We start from the raw sequence: 19,031 nt of genomic DNA, 5'->3' as shown, positions 1-19,031 counted from the left end.
TTAATAATAAAGCAGCCTGATCAGTCATGCAGGGCATGTGCCAACTGATGAGTGACATTTACCTCTGTATTAGTCTGTGTGTTGAATATTTGTATGTTTCTTTTTTTCTTTTTAATCACATAAATTAACCAAAGTCCATGTTGTTACATGGACGCCTCCATCTCACAAGCCTCGCCTCCAAATCTTACGCCAGTAAGGAGGCCATTTTCAACATATGTTTTTCTGTCGATATTACTTGTACTTTGGCACTATATATAATAAGTTTAGCTCATTTTGTTTCGTAACTAGTAACTATACAGTAACTATTACTTGTCATGTCTGAGGCAGCCTGTAATAAAGTTGTAGCTTTCTGTGAATTGAGGAAAGGTTGGTCTTCCTCCTAAAAATAGGTTGTTCATCATTGCAATTTGCACCCCCAGCTTCACAGACGTCAGAAATATTAATAGTGCATGAGCAGCTCTACTCATCTTGTAAAGTTCAAAATGTACAAGTTTGCTCCTAAGAATTTGCCACATAAGAACTAACAAGGTGGTGAATACAAGTGGGGTTACAGTGATGCACTCACCAGTTTCTTTTTCTTTTTTAACCACCTTATCACCAAAACTGTGCTGCGATCATGTGACAATACCCAACTTTATGAGCCTGAACAATGCACCATAAACAACAAGCACTATGTGAATTTGTGAAGGAAGTTGTGGCAAATAAACTGGTTGTATCCTTCAGATTCAGGCAAGGGAAAGCTACATCTGGAGAAACCTTGAAATGGGAACTCTTATGACGTATTCAGCCTTGAAATGCGGACTTTGAAAGAGGCAATTAGGACGCAGCTAAGGAGTGAGTCACTGAGTTGATCCACATTATGCCACTTCACACACGGGAGTGTGCTGCACTTCAGAGAGACTGGAGGCGAGCCAAGGGATCCTGTCAGCAATACGTTGGTGTAAGCCAGAAGGGCGCTGTCTGCATCAGGATTAAGATGGATAGTGTTTAATAACGCTCACCTGTTTAAGTATGCATATACAAAACAGATGAGTATTAGAGGAATGAAAGGGTGACAACTGATATCAGATGGTGCAACTTGTGCGTCAGTGCAACTTGACTTTGGAAGCAAATAAAGGTTCTTGGAAGCTCAGATGTTCTTAGCTGCACAGACGTCTTGATTACTTCAAAGCCTGTCAAGTGCTGTGAGTAATGGGCAACTGCCACAGCACTACACAAACTGATTTTTAGAAGTGCATATATTGGAAATAAAAATTCGAATAGATAACAAAAACATGCACTTGAAAACGCAAAGCAAGTCATTGTTTCTTCTTATCAGTCAGGAAAGTGGCCAGAAACACAAATTAAACAGTAGACGGCAGCTACAAATGCTTTCAAGCCTTTTCAAAACTGTGATTACATACATATTCAAACTACTTCTGACAGGCTACTTGAGAAATCTTAGTCATAATCTGATAACATTTGATTGTTCAATTCATACTGGAGTGTCATGCTAGCGCGCTGCTTCATTATTTTACAATAAAACCACAATGAATTGACCTGTAAAATACAAGTTAACGAAAGCTTATGACACATATGAACCGCTGAGCGAAAATCCCACTTTCAGCCAGAAACAGCCCGCTGAGGCCTTCAGTGAATCAGCAGCTCTGACGTTCAGCTACAGTCCAATGGATGATATCACCATTTATTGATTTATTGATTGACAGCATGTCTTTATACAGATCTTCAATCTATTTGGGAGCAATGGTAGCTGGCGGAAACCAAAAAGCCAGTCTTCGCAGGTTGCTGTGAGGGTTTTTGTTTAAACAGTGGCATCTTTATTTTAAGGGGAGTTGTAAATCTTAGAGGGAGAGAGAGAGAGAGAGAAACAGAGAGACTATGTGTGTTAGTGAGTGTGAGTGAAAAGTAAATCTCACAGCTTCAGAGGCAGAGTGAGAGACTGTGTGTGAGCTTATGCATGAAAAGAATGAAAAGTGAATGAGCACATTGGATTGTGTCCAGTATTGGTTGAATCTAATGTGTGCCTTCTATTGATTCCCCCTAATGTGGGCAACGTGATCTTTGCTGGTAACGACAAATTGTGGAGAATTTAAATCCCTAATTCAGCTACATTTTCAAGGGCCACCTCTTTTGCAGCAGCATCACGTCAGGCTATTTAAAGACCACGTGCACCTGAGACTGTTTATGTTCCTCTCCTGTCTTCAAGACTACAGCACAGCATGAGACTATGCTAAAGAATCGGCAGGTGGGTGAGTGACACACACACAAATACACATACACACTCCTTGTATCAACATAAATCCCTGTATCTTGTCTCTCTGTGCCCAACAGAGGGCATGCATAAAACATGATTTGGATTAGAAAATGTCACATTGGATGAAACAGTGTCCCAGTGTCCCAGTGAGGCAACTAGATGGACTGCTTCAATACACAGAAGTTCCTTTGCGTCCTTCTTTCCATAGCACATCTTTATCTGTGTCTGTATGTACAGTATGCTACTGCTAACTGTAACTGTTTCTGTGTGTTACCACCAGTCTGTTTCATTCTGATGAAAACAAAAATGAATTGAATCACACAGCAGCTTAATCTGATCCAAACATAACACTCAAATGTCATTCAGAACTAATACTGTATATCTGCTCTTAAACAGCTTCAAAGATATACTCCTTGTTTGAACACTGACTAACCAAGTATTTTACTATCTATTAAATAAACAAGTAAATCAAACAGTATATAAATAAGTTGCAGCTGGATGATATCATCAAGTCCAGTAACACTCCATAGAACAAGCAAAAATGACTTGAACTCTGTGACAGCAAATGCTAAAAACTACACTGACAACAAAAAAGAGGGTTTTCAACCTGAAGCTCTGAACAGACAAAGACACACATTTAATAAGATGTTGGCTAAACATGACATAAAGACTGCCAGCCGCAACAACAGCCACAGAACCCTCACTGTGACAACCCTTCAGCTTTGCTAAGTTGGTGTTTATGACAGGGTTTCCTTTTGGAAACCACTTGTAGCCATGGGCAACAGACAAAGATGCACAGCTTAGTATAATAAGAGGCACAAAACCCAATATGGACTGATGAGTCATCTACCATGTCCCTCTGTATATACAGATGTTTAGATTCATCATACACAGCCACACTATGCCTTACATTCGCAATGTCATTTCCCAGCTGTTAAAATTGTAGTGATATGATTTTTTTTGTCAGTTAAAAGCTGCATTTATGTTTTTTTTCCAGCTGTTAAAAGTGTATTTCCTGGTTTTGTTATAGGCACCTTTTCATCAATCCATCCTCAGTTGTGAACTTTGAAACGTAGGATTTTCCTATACCTGAGTTCATCTTTGCAATCACCTAATCTGCATTGTTTCTACCATTATCTGGTGTGTATACTGTGTTATACACATATTCATCTAAATTATTCATCAAAGAATTCATGGTTTTCCTCCCTCTACAACACTGGAAGCTCACAACAGGTAGGACTGACGCTTTTCTACAGCAAACAAAGATGTTTGATATTCGCATACATTTAATGTGTCCATCATTTTATATGTCCCCAGACAGCTGTATATTGAAGGTCTTGGGCTTTCATGCTATTTTATATCTGCACTCAACACACGGTTGTAAAATTCCTATAACAATATTTAACACTCCTTGGTTTGTGATACATACAGGTATATTTATGATATATTGCAAAACTGTCACAGTCCTTTCTTACACAATGAATGTTCATCACATAGTGTGGGCATTAACAGACCATAAAAAGTAAAACATCAAAAGCATAATTTGTCCTTTCAGAGGTTAATGACCTGTCTTTGATTTGAACAGGGGATAGGAACTACATCCCACGCAGACTGACGCACACACATACCTCACACCCTGCTGACAGAAAGACGGGAGAGAGGCAGAGATGTTAAATCAGAGTGTCGTCTTGTCAGATGCTGTACAGTGTGTGAGTCCTGTATCTATCTTTAGAGGATTATGTGCAAGTGACTCACTGTTTCTAAGCTTTGTCTGCTTGTACTTATCTCTCTTCTTTTTCTTTTATCTTCAACTCTCAAATTAGTTTTTGCAGTGCCACACACTCTCGGTCATCATCTCTTGTTTGGAAACCTCCCTGTAATTACATGCTATGAATCAGATGAGCAAATTACAGTAGAGAAAAGCAGGCAATAGCGAGGCATAGGACACTGATAATCAAATGAAAATGGACTGTAGCCTTAAATGACACTTCTTTTTTTTTTCCTCTTCTGGGCCTCATTCCTCCCTTCACAGCACATCAGCAGTGAGCCAGCTTGTTCACTATTAAGTCATTGCTCAAGTGAAAAAACCTCTCCGCGAAAAATGAAGCCGACCATGTCGTTCTGACTCTCGGATAATTTCATGGATGGGGGAGCAGTGCTAATGAATGTTTTTAATTCTCTGGACATAAGCAGAGAGGTGGAGGGAGCGCTGCGGTGTGAATGTGTGCAACACTTCCACCATAACTCAGCATCTTTGGGTAGGAGGCAGCAGCTGATGTCTTTCCGTGTATGTCACGCTGCCTCCTCTGACACATGCGTCTCTGCTGGTTCGCCCCCGTCACCATGGCAACAGTGGAAACTAATTATAATTTAAAAAGCTCACGGCTACCCTATTTAATCATGATATCTGCTTCAAGAAAAGACACACATGCATTAACACACATGTACTATCACCCTCAACAACAATAGTTGCCGTTGGTGTGAAGAATTCGCATCTGGCAGTGGCTGCAGTGTGCAGTAACATCACTGTGTTGCTGCAGTGAGTGGCTGTGTTGACATCTCTTCACCAACAGGGGGACTCGTTGAACAGCAACAGAATTGTGTAGTGATGACTCATGAACACATGGAGGTGCTGTCAAGCTTTGCATTTCCAGCTTGTCACTTTCTGTGTGAGGGAGGGTTATTCACAGTTACTGCATGTTCTACAACAGCCACCAGCACCTAACTTTTATGGAAATTAAGTTGTTGAACACTGTATCCATGTATTTTTGACAGGTTAGTGTTTTAGATTGAGTATTTTAAATCACATGCATTTAGAGTGCTGAGCCAGTGAAAAGCTTATGTAATGATAACATAATCTGGCACACAAAAAATGAAAGACAATAAAAGGAAAATAACAACTTGCTTCACATTTCTCTGCTGTGTGGGGGATTAAAGTTATCCTAACAGGCTTTCCACCATCATGTATTTTTATTTGTCTCCTTAGCAATTATTGTCTCTGCACGCTTCAGCTGCAAGTACATTTGCATGTTTGCAGCACAAACATGCAAATGTACTTGCAGCTGGCATTGATATCATCATCATAAAAAGCAGATTTGATAAACTGAATATCAGGAAATATATTGTTAGGCCTACATGTTTCTGTTTGTCAGTGACAGACAAAAATCTCTGATTCACTAAGTCATTTCAGGACAATCTGTTCTGTAATATTGGACAATGGTTTTCAGTTTATACTGTGAGAAGGCAACAGTCAACAAACTGTTGGAAGGAAAATGAAAGTGAAACAGTGACAGAACAGAAATACTCTCCACCCTTGCTCTGCACATCACACTGTGTCCATCACGTGTACGTCACTGCTATTAGTTAAGACACCTTTTTTAGTATTAAGGTTATTTTCCTTCCCAGGGAGGGAAGAAACAAACAGAGGCTGCTTACTGTATTTTTGTCTCCAAAGAAAGAGGCAATATTTCAGTCTCATATCAGTCTTCAGAAGGCCTTGACAGGTAAACAATTCCGGGCATCCTGATAAAACATAACACAGCTGGGACAATGGGTGCACACAAATGAATATGTAATTAAGGATTGTACAACAGAGCAAAGTTATATGGCTGGATGCCAAACTGCTCGTCACAGTGTCCCAGTAGCTGCTCAGCACCTGTTCAAGAATTTAAGACGGCCAGCTGCGCTCGTGTTCAACAGATCGAAGTAATCCTCCAACTATCCATTAATCACACAGCAATATGCTTTATGCTCCCACCAGTTCAACAGTATTATGACTGAGAGGCAGCCCAATGTGAATTATGACACCTTTCAAATCTTATGCTAAATCAGGGTTATTGAAGGTTAGGGAAAATGGCAAATTATACAAGTGATAATAGCAATATTAGTATATATCGCCAGTTTTTCCAAATAAAATGATTCTTGACAAACTGTATGTTAGGTCATATACACAAGGAAAACATCACCTGATGATAATATTGTGTATATTAACAAATTGCTTCTGAGGCCAGTGTCCAGTGATACAGTATGAATATGTGACAATATATATTCAAAATCAATAATCTCATCATGTATGGAGACAAAGTGTTCAATAGTAAATAATTGATTAAATAAAACATTATAAATCATCAAGAGAAACAGGTGAGAGCCAGTTATGCGATTGGCTGTTGCTTTATTCTAACGCAAGGGTCACGCCTGTCACATAACTTTAACAGTCTCTCATGGTTTGTCTTGATTGACGGAGAAAAACCTTTTGATGAGAATGGCATGATGACAGAAAACATAATAAAGGACATTTTGAAATAAAAACCTGCTGGAATGAATTTTAAAAAATGAGCTACATGCAATAAACCTACTCTTATTGTGAAAAGGAGGCATGATAAAATAACATTTTATGATACTAAGATGAGTTTTTAAAAACATTGGATTATTTTACAATGTGTATATTTTTTCTGTTTTTATTCATATGATTATTTATTGCATAATGTATTATCTAGCAGCAGAAACCATTAAAATCATACAGTACTATCTTTCAGACCCAGTAAGACAAGAGTAATAATGAAGGGACAGAGGGAAATAAGACTGCACGTTTTCACCATTACAGTCTCCCTCACACACATTCTTATTTCTCAAAAAACTTAATGCCACTTCTTAATTTCATGCCATGTTTCACCCCTAGCAACCAGCTCCAGAGGCATATCCCACACACATCCACCAGTGGTACAGAGCTATGGAGGAGAGGATGGAGAAAGAATAAAAGAATAGCAAGAAGCAACAAAATTAACATACTTTATATTTATGGATCTTTGCAAAACAGTGTTCACAAAATCCATTTGAATCTAATAAAAAAAATTTAACTCATAAATTAAAAAAGAGTAAAAAGATTAAAGGCATTTTACCTAATTTGACAGAAGAGTAGTATCCAAATCTCCTCCAGGCCCAAGATTTTAAAGATTTCATCCGACAAACAGAGGCTTTGTACTTCCTTATATGGGGTAATATAAAGATCCGTTGCATGTAATGTATAGGTTTGTGGAATACTAAATCATGGTAGTCAACAGGTAATGCAGGCTGAAAGAGGAATCTGCTATGCTGACTGCATAGGGTTAGAGAATTAAATTGAAGTAATTAAGAATAATGGCTTTGAACAAAACAGGAGAAGAGTTCATGAGAGAGTAAGATGAGCAAATCAATACCAAATGAGGAAAGGAGAGGTCCCAGTATAATCGGTTTTCTGTGTGTTAGACCTCTCTCCTGGTGGTGTTAGATCATGTTTCAGAATCTGCTCATTTATAGTGTTTGTTTAATGTAGGCCATGTACTATAATTACTGTAATGCATTTTGAGTGCAGTTAATGAAGTGGCCAAATGTACAGGGGCCTAAATGCCGGCCAGAATCTAATTAAATCATGAAATGTTTGTAAAATGAGTAATGATTTTTTTTCATATATCCAGTAGACATGGAGTAATATTAGTATTAACAAAGAAATGAATTTCACTAACTTCGTCTGTCTGCCTTTTGGTGCTGGGCATGTATTACTGAGTTGGTTAGAGAACCTTTTCACTGCAGCAAGGAACATTTTCTATGGGTTCATCATATAATTGTTTGTTAATATAAAAAATAATCAATTACAGGACCTTCAATTTTTTGTGTTGGCTAATACAAATTTAGCATTTACATATAGCATGTACATATATTTGCATCAGAAATTCAAAATTACTGTGTTTACATATGATGCCACTGAGCAGGAAAATGTAAGGAATAAACATTTGTGGTGCAAATATTTTGATAATAAATGAATGCAAATGTCTAAGTACGAAAATAATAGAAATGAATGCATATGAATGCTGATGGAGCACCACACATACACAAAGAAAATGAACATTTACTTGCACGTATATGGAATTAAATCTGGCTAGCTTTGTTCAGCTTGGTAAATGTAGGGGGAACAGCAAAATGCTCTCATTTACTCAAGGTACTACTCATATAAAGAGTTATCATTCTGAAATATTTGCCATCACTTCTTAATGTTTTTTTTTCTTGGAGTAGCCATCTATACGGGCCAAGGGCACATCTGGGTTGTCATGCTGCTCCAGACTCCTGCTCCAAAGGCACACCTGCTGCTAAAAGGGTAATTTGACACAAATCCACTTTGATGTGAAGGAGAACCAACAACCTCTCCTGTCTTAATAAAACAGCAAAGGCATCAAAGTGAGGAGGCTACAAACACCGTCATGCCACTCGTACAGTGATTATGATTTATGAACCGAGGCGATGCTATTCCTTTGATGAAAGTGCCTTTACAAGTCTAAAAATAGAGGACTTGCTTTGGTTACAAATGCCAAACTGACAAAGAGATTACCTTTAGTGATGGCATTTGGTGGTATGAACAAAACTCTTTTTTAACTCAACCAATGCAGATTTGAAAATGAAAAACTTTAAATATTAGTGCATTCATTTCCACTGATTGTGACTGGCATTTAATTTACAATTTTCACAGTGGACTTTAAATTAAAAAGTATTTTGAGTCACAAGAGAATGAGATTATTGTGTGCAGACATTTCTGTTTACCTTTAAAACCTCAAGCTCAGAGCCAAAATCGATTCAAAAATTCAAGGCTGCTCAGCACTGTACTGCCTAACAAAATGGGAACCAATGCAATGTTTAGTAATCGAGAATAAGGCACCATTATTGTTTCACATTAAATATACATCACTGAGAAATTCATGAGTTCTTGGAAAATTGTCCTACACAAACACCTCCACGCCTTTCAGCAGCATCTTCAGCCCACTCTCACACTTCACATATCATCTTTTCAAACACTTCAGAGCAAAGAAAATCATCAAGTGTCTGTGGAGGATATCTAAGAGGCTCTATCCTGGACTGTGTAGCTGATTGTCCTTTGTCATCTGCATCTAAATCGTACGTATAAACCAAACCCACATTTGTGGCGGGTTCATGTGTATTTGACGGGTGAAAATGTTTGCAATGTTTTCGTAACCAAGAAACATCTGACATTTGGTTTTTGCATGCACTTCCACAATACCCTAATAGAAGACAGTGTTAATTATTAGTAAATTGTTCAAGTTTAATATCACAAAATGTTGTTTCACATAGGTTTTCAACAGCTAGCAAGCAAAAACAAGAGGTGTAGCAGCAAAGACAAGAGCCTGAAAGCTTTGTTTGCTACCCTGCTTTTTCTATCTGTGGTTACTACAGAAACAGGTGGACAGTGACTAAGCTATGAACTGCATAATAACAGCAGTGCAGCAGAGGGCTCGTTGAGCTGGAGAGTCAGGAGGTCTGATGAATAAGACATGACAGGCAGCATCAACAGAAAAAAAACAGAGGCAGGAAACTGGATTTTTCGTCCAGTTAAACAGTTTGCAGTGGTAAAATTTTCCAAAAGCATGGTATAAAACAACAATACAACTACAGTATAGTAATGCCATTAAGATACTATAGCAGAGCTGAAGCTGAATGCTCAGGACAAGAGTGGACGTTCTGACACTCAATGGAAAACACCTGTCACTTCAGCTGCTTCAGCCTCCTGCACAGTGCCATAGCAGGCATAGAGAACTGTATCAAGCCTGCTCATGCTGACACCATGCTATACATTGTAAAAAAAAAAATCTGGAGAAAGTTCTGTACTTTTACTATCAAATGCTCCCTGTACAACTCATGTTAAGGGTGGCTATGTTTGTTGCTCCATTCATCTGTCAGTTTGTCTAACTAATACCTTGGTTCAGAGCAAAACAACTCTGATCAGACTGTCATGACAACCACATTCTTTTTCTCTCTACTCTGCCTCTGACCCACTCTCTGTTTTCATTTTTTCACTAGTAAAATTTTGTTTCTTTTATAATGGAAGAAAAAGGATTATTGGATGGAGACCGATGAATCAATCTTAAACATTTTGTTTGGTGGTCTGCAATTTCTACATAACAAACATGATTTCTTTTGTGACTCATTTTTAAAGCCACCCACAACGGCCCAAAATGCACAATAGATTCCCACTTCAGGAGCTCACAGCACTTAGTGTATGACTTGGTATGTAGCTGATAGCCAGTGGAGGAGGCTCTCCTGCAAATCAGGTCCATGGGACTGGGTTCAATTTTTAAATAGCACAATGAATTATTTTGCATATAGTACAAATTAATGACAACATGCTTTCAAGCAGGTTACAGCTTAGCACACACACAGAGACAGTGCCGATTGTCAACAGCTCCTGCATCGGCCAGTTCACACCTGCATCACAAGCTGAACAGACATGAGCACAACTCGGATAATCTCATCAGATCTGATCTGAAATTCATGTATAGTAGTTATTCAGAAGCATAAATCAAGTCAATATCGTATGAAAACACCTCACAAGCATTATAAATTGAAAATTGTTGCTTTATACATTATTTTCAGGAGATAATTGAAGTCTCCTTAGTCGGCTGAAATTCAAGGACGATAATGCAGGCTTAACAATATGGCCACTGAGCAAACAATGCAAAGCCTCCCAACAAACACAGACTGCGACCACACATGCACACATTGAGCAATGTGCGTCCTCACCTAGTTAGTAACGACGCACAGGCCTTTGTCATAAAGATCTCCATCAATACTAAAATGTAGGGGCAGTGCAATGGTTATGTTTCTTTGTTGTGTTCTTGCAGTGTGCAAAAGACAAAAGTATGCATCACAGCCAACATCTGGTAAGGAATAGCTCAGTCAACAAAACATAACATAAGTACAGGTTAAAAACACCTGACCCTCTTCACTTCACTTCTACAATGCCCTCATCAGAGTTTCTATTGTCCTATTCCATTGTCCTTAATAAAACATAAGACCCGTGTAAAGCTCTGTTTTTGGGTGTCAAAGATGCCGGCTTAGTGTGTATGGAGGGCCAAAGCAGAATGACACGTATACTCTGACAAAAGATGTTGCCCCACCTGTATACAGACAAAATAGGCCACTGTGTCTGCTCTCTGCTCTTTGTCAGATAAATCACTTGCCAGATTGGTATCAACACTAGTCCTAAGCGTTTGTGCTAGTGAGCTAGTGAGGAGATTTGCTATTTCTTTCTCCATTTGACACTGCTGCATAAGATCTAATATGAAAAAAATATTTACAAAATATATAAGGTTCTTCAGGAAATTAAAATTGTGCACACTTATTGTCAAGTTCCAATCATTACCAAAGCAAATCCTTTGATTAGGCAGGAAAGAAAAAAAGATTGAGCCATGATGGAGTTTGATTTCATTTCATTTTCCACCTCTAATATCAATGGAAGCTGAATAAAGATGTTTTAATTAATGAATGTTAGTTAATTATCACTTTTTGCAGTCCCCATAGTTATTGCTTTCAGCAGGGGACAGGTCTCTGTTCAACAAATCATCAGGTCCCATAATGAAGGATGAGAAATTAAGCAGAAAATTACTATGTATAAGTCTCACACACAAGGAAATTCAAACTAACCCTTGTCTTTGATGATAATAAAAAAAAAACATGCTCATGCTGTACCGAGCTCTGTAGACTCTGAATTGTATCTCATCAGCCCACCTTGCCCCTCTATCTCTAGGATACAGTGTTTACTGAGTGGGTGCCAGGACACAGTGTGATTGTACGTACTGTAGGTCCAAGTAAGAACAGGCTCCACCGTGAATTAAAATGCCAGCAAAAACACATAGTTATAATATGGCCATACTCAAAACTATTATAAATAAGCCAAGCCATGTTACATTTATCTGCAAATAATCCAGTATCAAAAGAAAACACTAATAAATAAGTTTTTGTTTTTTTTTTTGGTATTTTTAATACTTAGTGATGAATAGTTTTGTTTTGGCATGGTCGGACTTGAGTAATCAATAGGAAAAATGTCTCATCGGTAGTTTTGCTAATGTAAAACACCATTCTGAACACTAATCTGACACTGTAAATTAAATTAAATCAGAGATACTTAAAATCAAAGTCACAGGTGACCTACAGTTTAAAAGTTTCTAATTTTTAAGTGGCAACTAGCAGCTGAAAAAACAGTATCTCTGACTGAGCAGCTGCCAGGCTTAATCAGCTGTTGCCAGTTAATGTTAATTCCATGAGTTGGCAAAACTACTGAATAAAACATGGCTAATAAACTTGCTATGCGAGGCAGTGCCCACATTACGCTGAGTAATCAGGCAGCCCCTGTTTGGGACAGTTTTGGGGCTGTCTTGTCTGCTGTATAACAGCTCTAATGGGACAACTAGCTATAGCCATGGCTGAAATCTACTAATTTAACCTTTGACTAGGGAACTTTTTCATTTGTTTGTCAAGGACAAAGATACAAAGAAGAGAGACATACTGGATTTTACCAAATTTTGCTACGATTTCATCCCTGGGCAGGTGGAGACTAATATAGCTCATGCAACTGATACAAATACAAGTTCAAAGGCATCACTTCAATATTTTAAGGTTAGAACTGAAAATATTGTGGACTTTTTTACATCATAGAGCTGTTCACTGATACTGTATCAACTTGTAAATTAATGTCAACAGGATCATTCAGAGGTCTTTTTTTTTCCTTTATTTCTAGAATAATTACTGCTAAGTGCACAACTAATGACCGCTAGTGTCTCAGTTAGAAAGCCCTGCAGTCCAACGCATGTGTTCTCACTTACTCTGGCTAATGAGACCTCTGCTCAGGTTGAGGTTGGGCAGATCTATGCAAACTTGATGAAGAAATAAAAAAGATAACAGTGCGACCTCTTCTCTCCTACACTAACAGGTGCTACACAATTAACAGGCGGTGCAAGAGATGTCAATCAAGCACAGTCTACACCCACCCACTCAGTCCTTAGAGAAGGGTTAATCAAACAAAATATGAAGCACCTGTGTAGGTGCAGCATTGGTGAGTACAGCCTTAAAGGGGAGGGGTAACTGTTGTCATGGATACTGCTTTGGGGCCCTGTAAGAGGAAAAACAGACATGTGCATGTCTATATTTTGGCATGTAGGCCTATCTACTCACCCACCTCAACTCAAAGGGCCCCATGCTACATACTGAAAATATGCCATTTTTTCAACCCCACCCTTTGACAAGAGAACGTTTACGTTCCAACATATTACAAATTGGCTGCCAAAGGTTAGAGACAAGAGAAAAACAACAACCAGCAACATCTACACAGATCTCACAGAAGTGGCCATCAAGTTTACTGAGCTTCTTTATCTTATCAAATTTTCAATTAGACATGTCTGTCTTGTAACACAACAGTTTTGTATTCTCTGTCTGTTTTAGCAAAGAATTGTAATTATTCTTCCAATAAGATGAAAATATATACTAGTGACCTAAATTTCACCCCTGATGCTATAATGTCTTGTGCCTGTCAAAGAGGGTCACATTAACATCACAGTGTAATCTTGGTTCAAATGAGTTTGACCACAAGAAAGAGTGAGAAGTCTATTCAAATAGTCAGTTCTTACTTGATCTTCTCAAGGAAAAAATAATATATGACATTGCTGCAAAAGAAAATAATACTCTTGCACAGACTCTGGCACCTCTCTCAGCTTATAACTGGCTGCACATGGCAAATATTACTTCACAGCACTGTGAGAAATCTTAGAAAGCTAAGACACCACTGGCTCTGGCAGCTGTCTCTTGGGATGTCCATGCACAGATTCAGAATACCAATCAAACTGTCTGAGCCAACATATACAGTATTATCAAGGCAAAACTTGCTCTATTATGCCTCTGGTGATCAGTGATCCAGCTACAGTATCTCCAAACTCACTGTATTCCAAATTGTTGGATGAGTATGACTAAAGAGGAATTTGTAAGCTAATGAGGAGCAGTATGGTTTGATGTGTGTTAGTTAGAACGCATTCATTGATATATTTGTAATAATCGTGCTGTTAGTCAGTGTGTGAGTGTATCAAGGTTACTACATGTATACTGTGACTGTATTTACACTGATTTTGTATAGGCTACTTGAGCACACTTCCATTATGCTTCCTCCATGTTAGAGCCATTTTCACTAGTCCTGAACATACACTGACTGACTCATTCACACTTATATATGTATGTTGATGACATCTCTCTCTCTCTCACACACACACACAAACACACACACACACACACACAATGTACGATTTGTTGAAATTGTTTCTGAAATGCACACTTATCATAAATCACACCCCGGTAAACAATCCTTCACCTGCTCAAAATCTTAATTCCTTCCAAGAATTTGTTTTCAAAAGCATAGCTATTTTCAAGCTGAGCCTCCAGGGCTCTGCAGGGTGCTTTTATCATCCATGCTCTCTGTGTTCATACATGCCTGTTTAAATGTGTAGAGAGAGGTGAGGTCTTGATCACAGACACACCTACTCAGACATAGCCTGCCAACTTCCTGCCTAATGAGTCCAGCTCTGTGACTGAAGCACTTTAGCTTTCATACAGATATTCTCACCACTGTGCCAATGATGTCTATACAGTACATAAAACTTTTAGTATAAAATGTTAAGTCATAGATAGATAGATAGATAGATAGATAGATAGATAGATAGATAGATAGATAGATAGATAGATAGATAGATAGACATATTGATTATTATGAAAATGCAGTAACAGACTAAAAATAGCCTAAAGTAAGTACCATGAGTAACGTAAACTCTCCGTTCCTATGGGAATGTTTTTGTGATGGTAGGCTGTCTATGACGAATACACCATGTACATACATACGGAGTGAGGCGAACATACCGTGTATCTGCCCGCGGACACAGGATGATGCTCCGGCTACTTAACACACTCCCATCGCATCTCTTATTTCTAAATCCGTTGCACCTGTCAACTAATGGCGCAGGGGGAGGGGGTTCCCACCAAGCTGTAGCCTCAACCTTTAGCCTAGCGTTTTAAACGTGCACCTGTCGTTATGGGAAAGCTCGCTTACCTGTCATAACTCCATCTACTGTAAGACATGCTCCTGTTGCTGCTGACTCCCTCCATGTCTCCGGCGATTCTGGATGGACTGGACTGGATGGTGAGATGGCAAAAAAATAAATAAAATAAATAAAAACAGAGAGTAAACGCTCCTCTCTCCCTCCTCTCCTCACTAATGCAAACACGAACTAAAGGAATCGCCGTTATGTGAATGAGCAGAGAGGCTGTACGGAGCCAGACGCTCTTCCATAGCCTATATACCACTCCAGCGACGGGAGCGCGAGCTGTCGGCTGTCACGGTGCACGCGCAGATGCTGATTTATTTCATTCAGGCGGACCCACACTGTTGATTAATTTTACTGACCAAATCCCTCCTGACAGTGTCCTGAGTATCGATAGCCTCAAACTTTAGACACTGGCCTAATTAAACAGGCCGAATGAATGGATGAAACTGCTATTTCTTTATTCTGATTATTGGCATCTCATGACTGCTTAATGGCCAGTAGCAAACACTGAACCTTCTCAATCATTTGCTGATCAATGCAACAAGCCAGATAGTAGCTATTGCCTACTACACAATTCTGTTCTTTTATTTATTTTTTGAAAGGCTGAATCAAAGTGTATCTGGATATGTGCACTCTCAAGAGGTAATTTGCCATGGATGTCATTTAATGCAAATTAAACAGGCAGGATCAAGTTCACACACATCTTACTGGTTATTGCCTGCAGGTTAAGGTTGCTGCTTCTCTAAGATCATTAATTGAATGTCTGCACAACCTAATTTTATGAAAAAAAATGGACACACTTTACAACAACCTATCATTAGGTGAACCAATCCAGAGTAGAAATGAGAGCAAAGGGAATGCAAAAAAATCTGCCACGTTAATACCCCAGAATCTAATATCTGTCATTTAAGCCAAAAATTAAAATAAAGGAGTTCTTTCAGCCTGCCCATACTTAACTCATTTCTCCTTGTCAATATTATAGTTTGGCTTTGCCACAGTCAAGGCTAGAGGACACCTGTATTGCAATATATAAAGAAAATGTATTGTCTCGTGTTCACTTTTTTTGAATGATTTTCAATGATTGATGATGAGTATTCTGAGAATAGAATTTGAGGATAAGTCAAATTATAATTCATTATACAGGATCTCAATCTCTGTCACAAAATACACAAACAAAAATTATAGATGTTACAAATCTTACTGATTGAAATGCTGATAATTATGAGCGCAATTGAAATGTCACCACTAGCATTAAACCATAAAAACCTTAAGACCTTAATGGCCTCAAAGAAAGATTCTCTAAACGATCGTCACTAGATGTTGCACTAGACCACCAGCATCTCAGACCAAAACAAAATAAAGGGCGGACCCCTTGCTCCCCCTTTTCCATTCTCAGTCAGCAAGGTGTGACAAAGCCCAGTGAAAGTGGCCACTGAACACACAACAATCACAACTTAAGTTACTGTGTACAGTGTACAGGAGAGCCAACATGAAAACAATCTAGCCACCACAACCATTAGCCCACACTACATTGCCATGATATACTACAGCAACACTGGGAGTAAGCCAGCTATAGCCATAGCAACATTTGCTGAACAAATTCATAATAGTGATAACAGCAAGTTAGCTAACTATCATACCTACTGTAGCCGTTCACTAATGAAAACAGACATGTAACATTATATAGTCATCATGATATTTACATATCAAGGTGACAAAAAGCCAGTTCTGAGTCAAACTGGAGCCCCTTAGCAGCTAGCAGGTATCTCTATCTTGTAAAGCCAGACCAGTATTGGCTCTATGGTCGGACTGGGACAGAAATTCAGCTTTGGACTTATCTGCTGGGACAGGTCTCAGGAATGACACTAGCAACTTTAGAAACTTTAAAAACTGTTTCGATGTTTTGATAGTCCACCAGCCGACTGGGATTTGAGCCAGTAGTCCCTATGGCCAGTGCACCTGTGCTGTGGTCTTATCTCTTTCTTTGTTGGAGACCTTTTTAGACGAAAACTTGGTTCTTTCAGTGGAATAAATTAAGGAGCCACCTGTTCATCTGAACACTGCATACTGCTCCATGCCATCTCTTACGTGGGCGGTTCCTGATTGTTCAGTTGGAGGGGCCAATGGTTTAACAGGATGCACCAACATGCACTGCTGCCAAACAGGATGCTGTGAAATCATAGGACATAGATGGTTTCAATCGGACAGCGCCATAGGTTCTCTAGGTTCCTATCTTTTTGAATGAATATGTATTTAAATGAAATGTATGAATGTGCAAAAGTTGCAAATGCACATGGTCTTCTATGTAAAAGACTTTTTGAGTGCAAAATCAATCACAAAGATTTCAATACATACCACAGCTCTGGAAAACTAATGGACTGTTCTGTCAGAAAAAAATGGGAACATGCAGAGAATACTTATTTTCACAAGTAGAATGGCTGTCCAGATTGCACATATTGTAAGAAAGAACTGGGGCTTCTGTCAAAGTGATGATGCCCTTTGTGATGTTTTGTGAACCCCGGAGAGAGTTTTAGACATTCACCAATAAAAGATATATTAGTCAATCATAAGCTACAGTTAGTTAGATAGCGCTCTCCATCACAAAATTATCAGAACACAAATGAGTGAGTATAATTTGTTGGGTTCATTGTATGTCAACACACCCTGAGGAAGGCAAGTGTGCCGATACAAGCTAAGATTTTATTCTTAGCCATCCACTAGAGAATTGAGAATTAGTCTTTTATGTCATAATGTACTAACTGAGGAAAGTTTTTGTTTTTTGTCTTTATTAGCACTCATAGCAACACGGAGCTGATGTATTGCAATGTACATGTCATGAAAATGCATATTTGGGGGTGTTTAAGTATCAAACTCGTACATTTTCTAGATCCAGTTTTGCCCTCAAAAGGCTCAGATGTAGAAAGGGTAGAAAAAAAGACTTCACGAAGGAAGTTTAAGAGTCTGAACCAGATAGTGTGTTTGTACAAAATTAGCAGAGGAAAATGTGCTATTACATGGCCCCTAAAAAGGTGCATTTCTTCTAATCAGTAGGCCTATGCTGTGGCAGCAAAATTCAACAAAGAAAACAAACTGAACCCAGAGGGAGACATACAGTTTATGTTCAATTTTAACCAGTGTGCATCATTGTGTGTCTGAGCCAACCAAAAGGACTGTAAAGAAACTGTATAAAAACCTCAAATCCAATATTTCAGAAATTCCTTTTTGGATTTCTTTTTTAAAGATGTGAGTTGTCATATGATGATATACCAGTTGGAGTCACACTGTGAATAATGATGGGATAGTGCATGGATTTCCTGAATGCTGTCCATCAAAGGTTGCCTAAAGCATTAAATCTCACTGACACACAGCTCAGTACTGAAGATTCAGATCTGTGCTGCTTTTTGAATCCAAAAGAACGATTCTCTACCCCATCTGGCTCAATGACAGATTTTATTTTAGCACCAAAAGCTAGACACAGGGCAAAAGACACTGATAAGGAAGGGAAAAAAACAGTATGATTTTGATGTACACTAGGATTTGCAATGAGATGGGAAGTGGGTATTTCAAATCTCAGTGATTATAGTAATTCATTTGTGTGGTTTAAAGCTCCTATGTAAAGACCAGAATCAATTCTCAAACTCTCCCCTAGCTGACCTGGCATTTTACACTGTCAACTGGTGGTGAACACCCCAATATAAATATTAATACTCCATTACTAAGCCACGATAAGAAAAAACATTCTTGGTCATCATCTGGGTGAAAAATCCAATTTTGTAAATTTGGGCCAACAGTCATCTTCAGTTTAAAATAAGAGAATTAAATATTCCTCTTTACATATATACACAGCTATGCTGTGAACATGTATTCACTTATAA

At 38.6% G+C, this 19,031-nt stretch overlaps 1 protein-coding gene across 2 annotated transcripts in view; it reads right to left on the bottom strand.

Annotated features, from left to right (window-relative positions):
* The window catches only part of tub (tubby bipartite transcription factor), a 40,041-nt gene extending 24,707 nt beyond the window's left edge, over positions 1-15,334 (bottom strand). For both annotated transcript variants that reach the window (XM_022765347.1, XM_022765348.1), the window contains exon 1: positions 15,162-15,334. In XM_022765347.1, coding sequence (XP_022621068.1) covers positions 15,162-15,217 — 56 coding nt within the window. In that variant the 5' untranslated portion in view covers positions 15,218-15,334. The remainder of the gene's footprint in view (positions 1-15,161) is intronic.
* Between the last annotated feature and the right edge of the window lie 3,697 nt (positions 15,335-19,031).

Source organism: Seriola dumerili, unplaced genomic scaffold (genome assembly GCF_002260705.1).
Source record: "Seriola dumerili isolate Sdu_G_001 unplaced genomic scaffold, Sdu_1.0 BDQW01000674.1, whole genome shotgun sequence".
NCBI lineage: Eukaryota > Metazoa > Chordata > Actinopteri > Carangiformes > Carangidae > Seriola > Seriola dumerili.
Note: the sequence above shows the minus strand (reverse complement) of the source record. Positions and strands in the feature narration are given on the sequence as shown.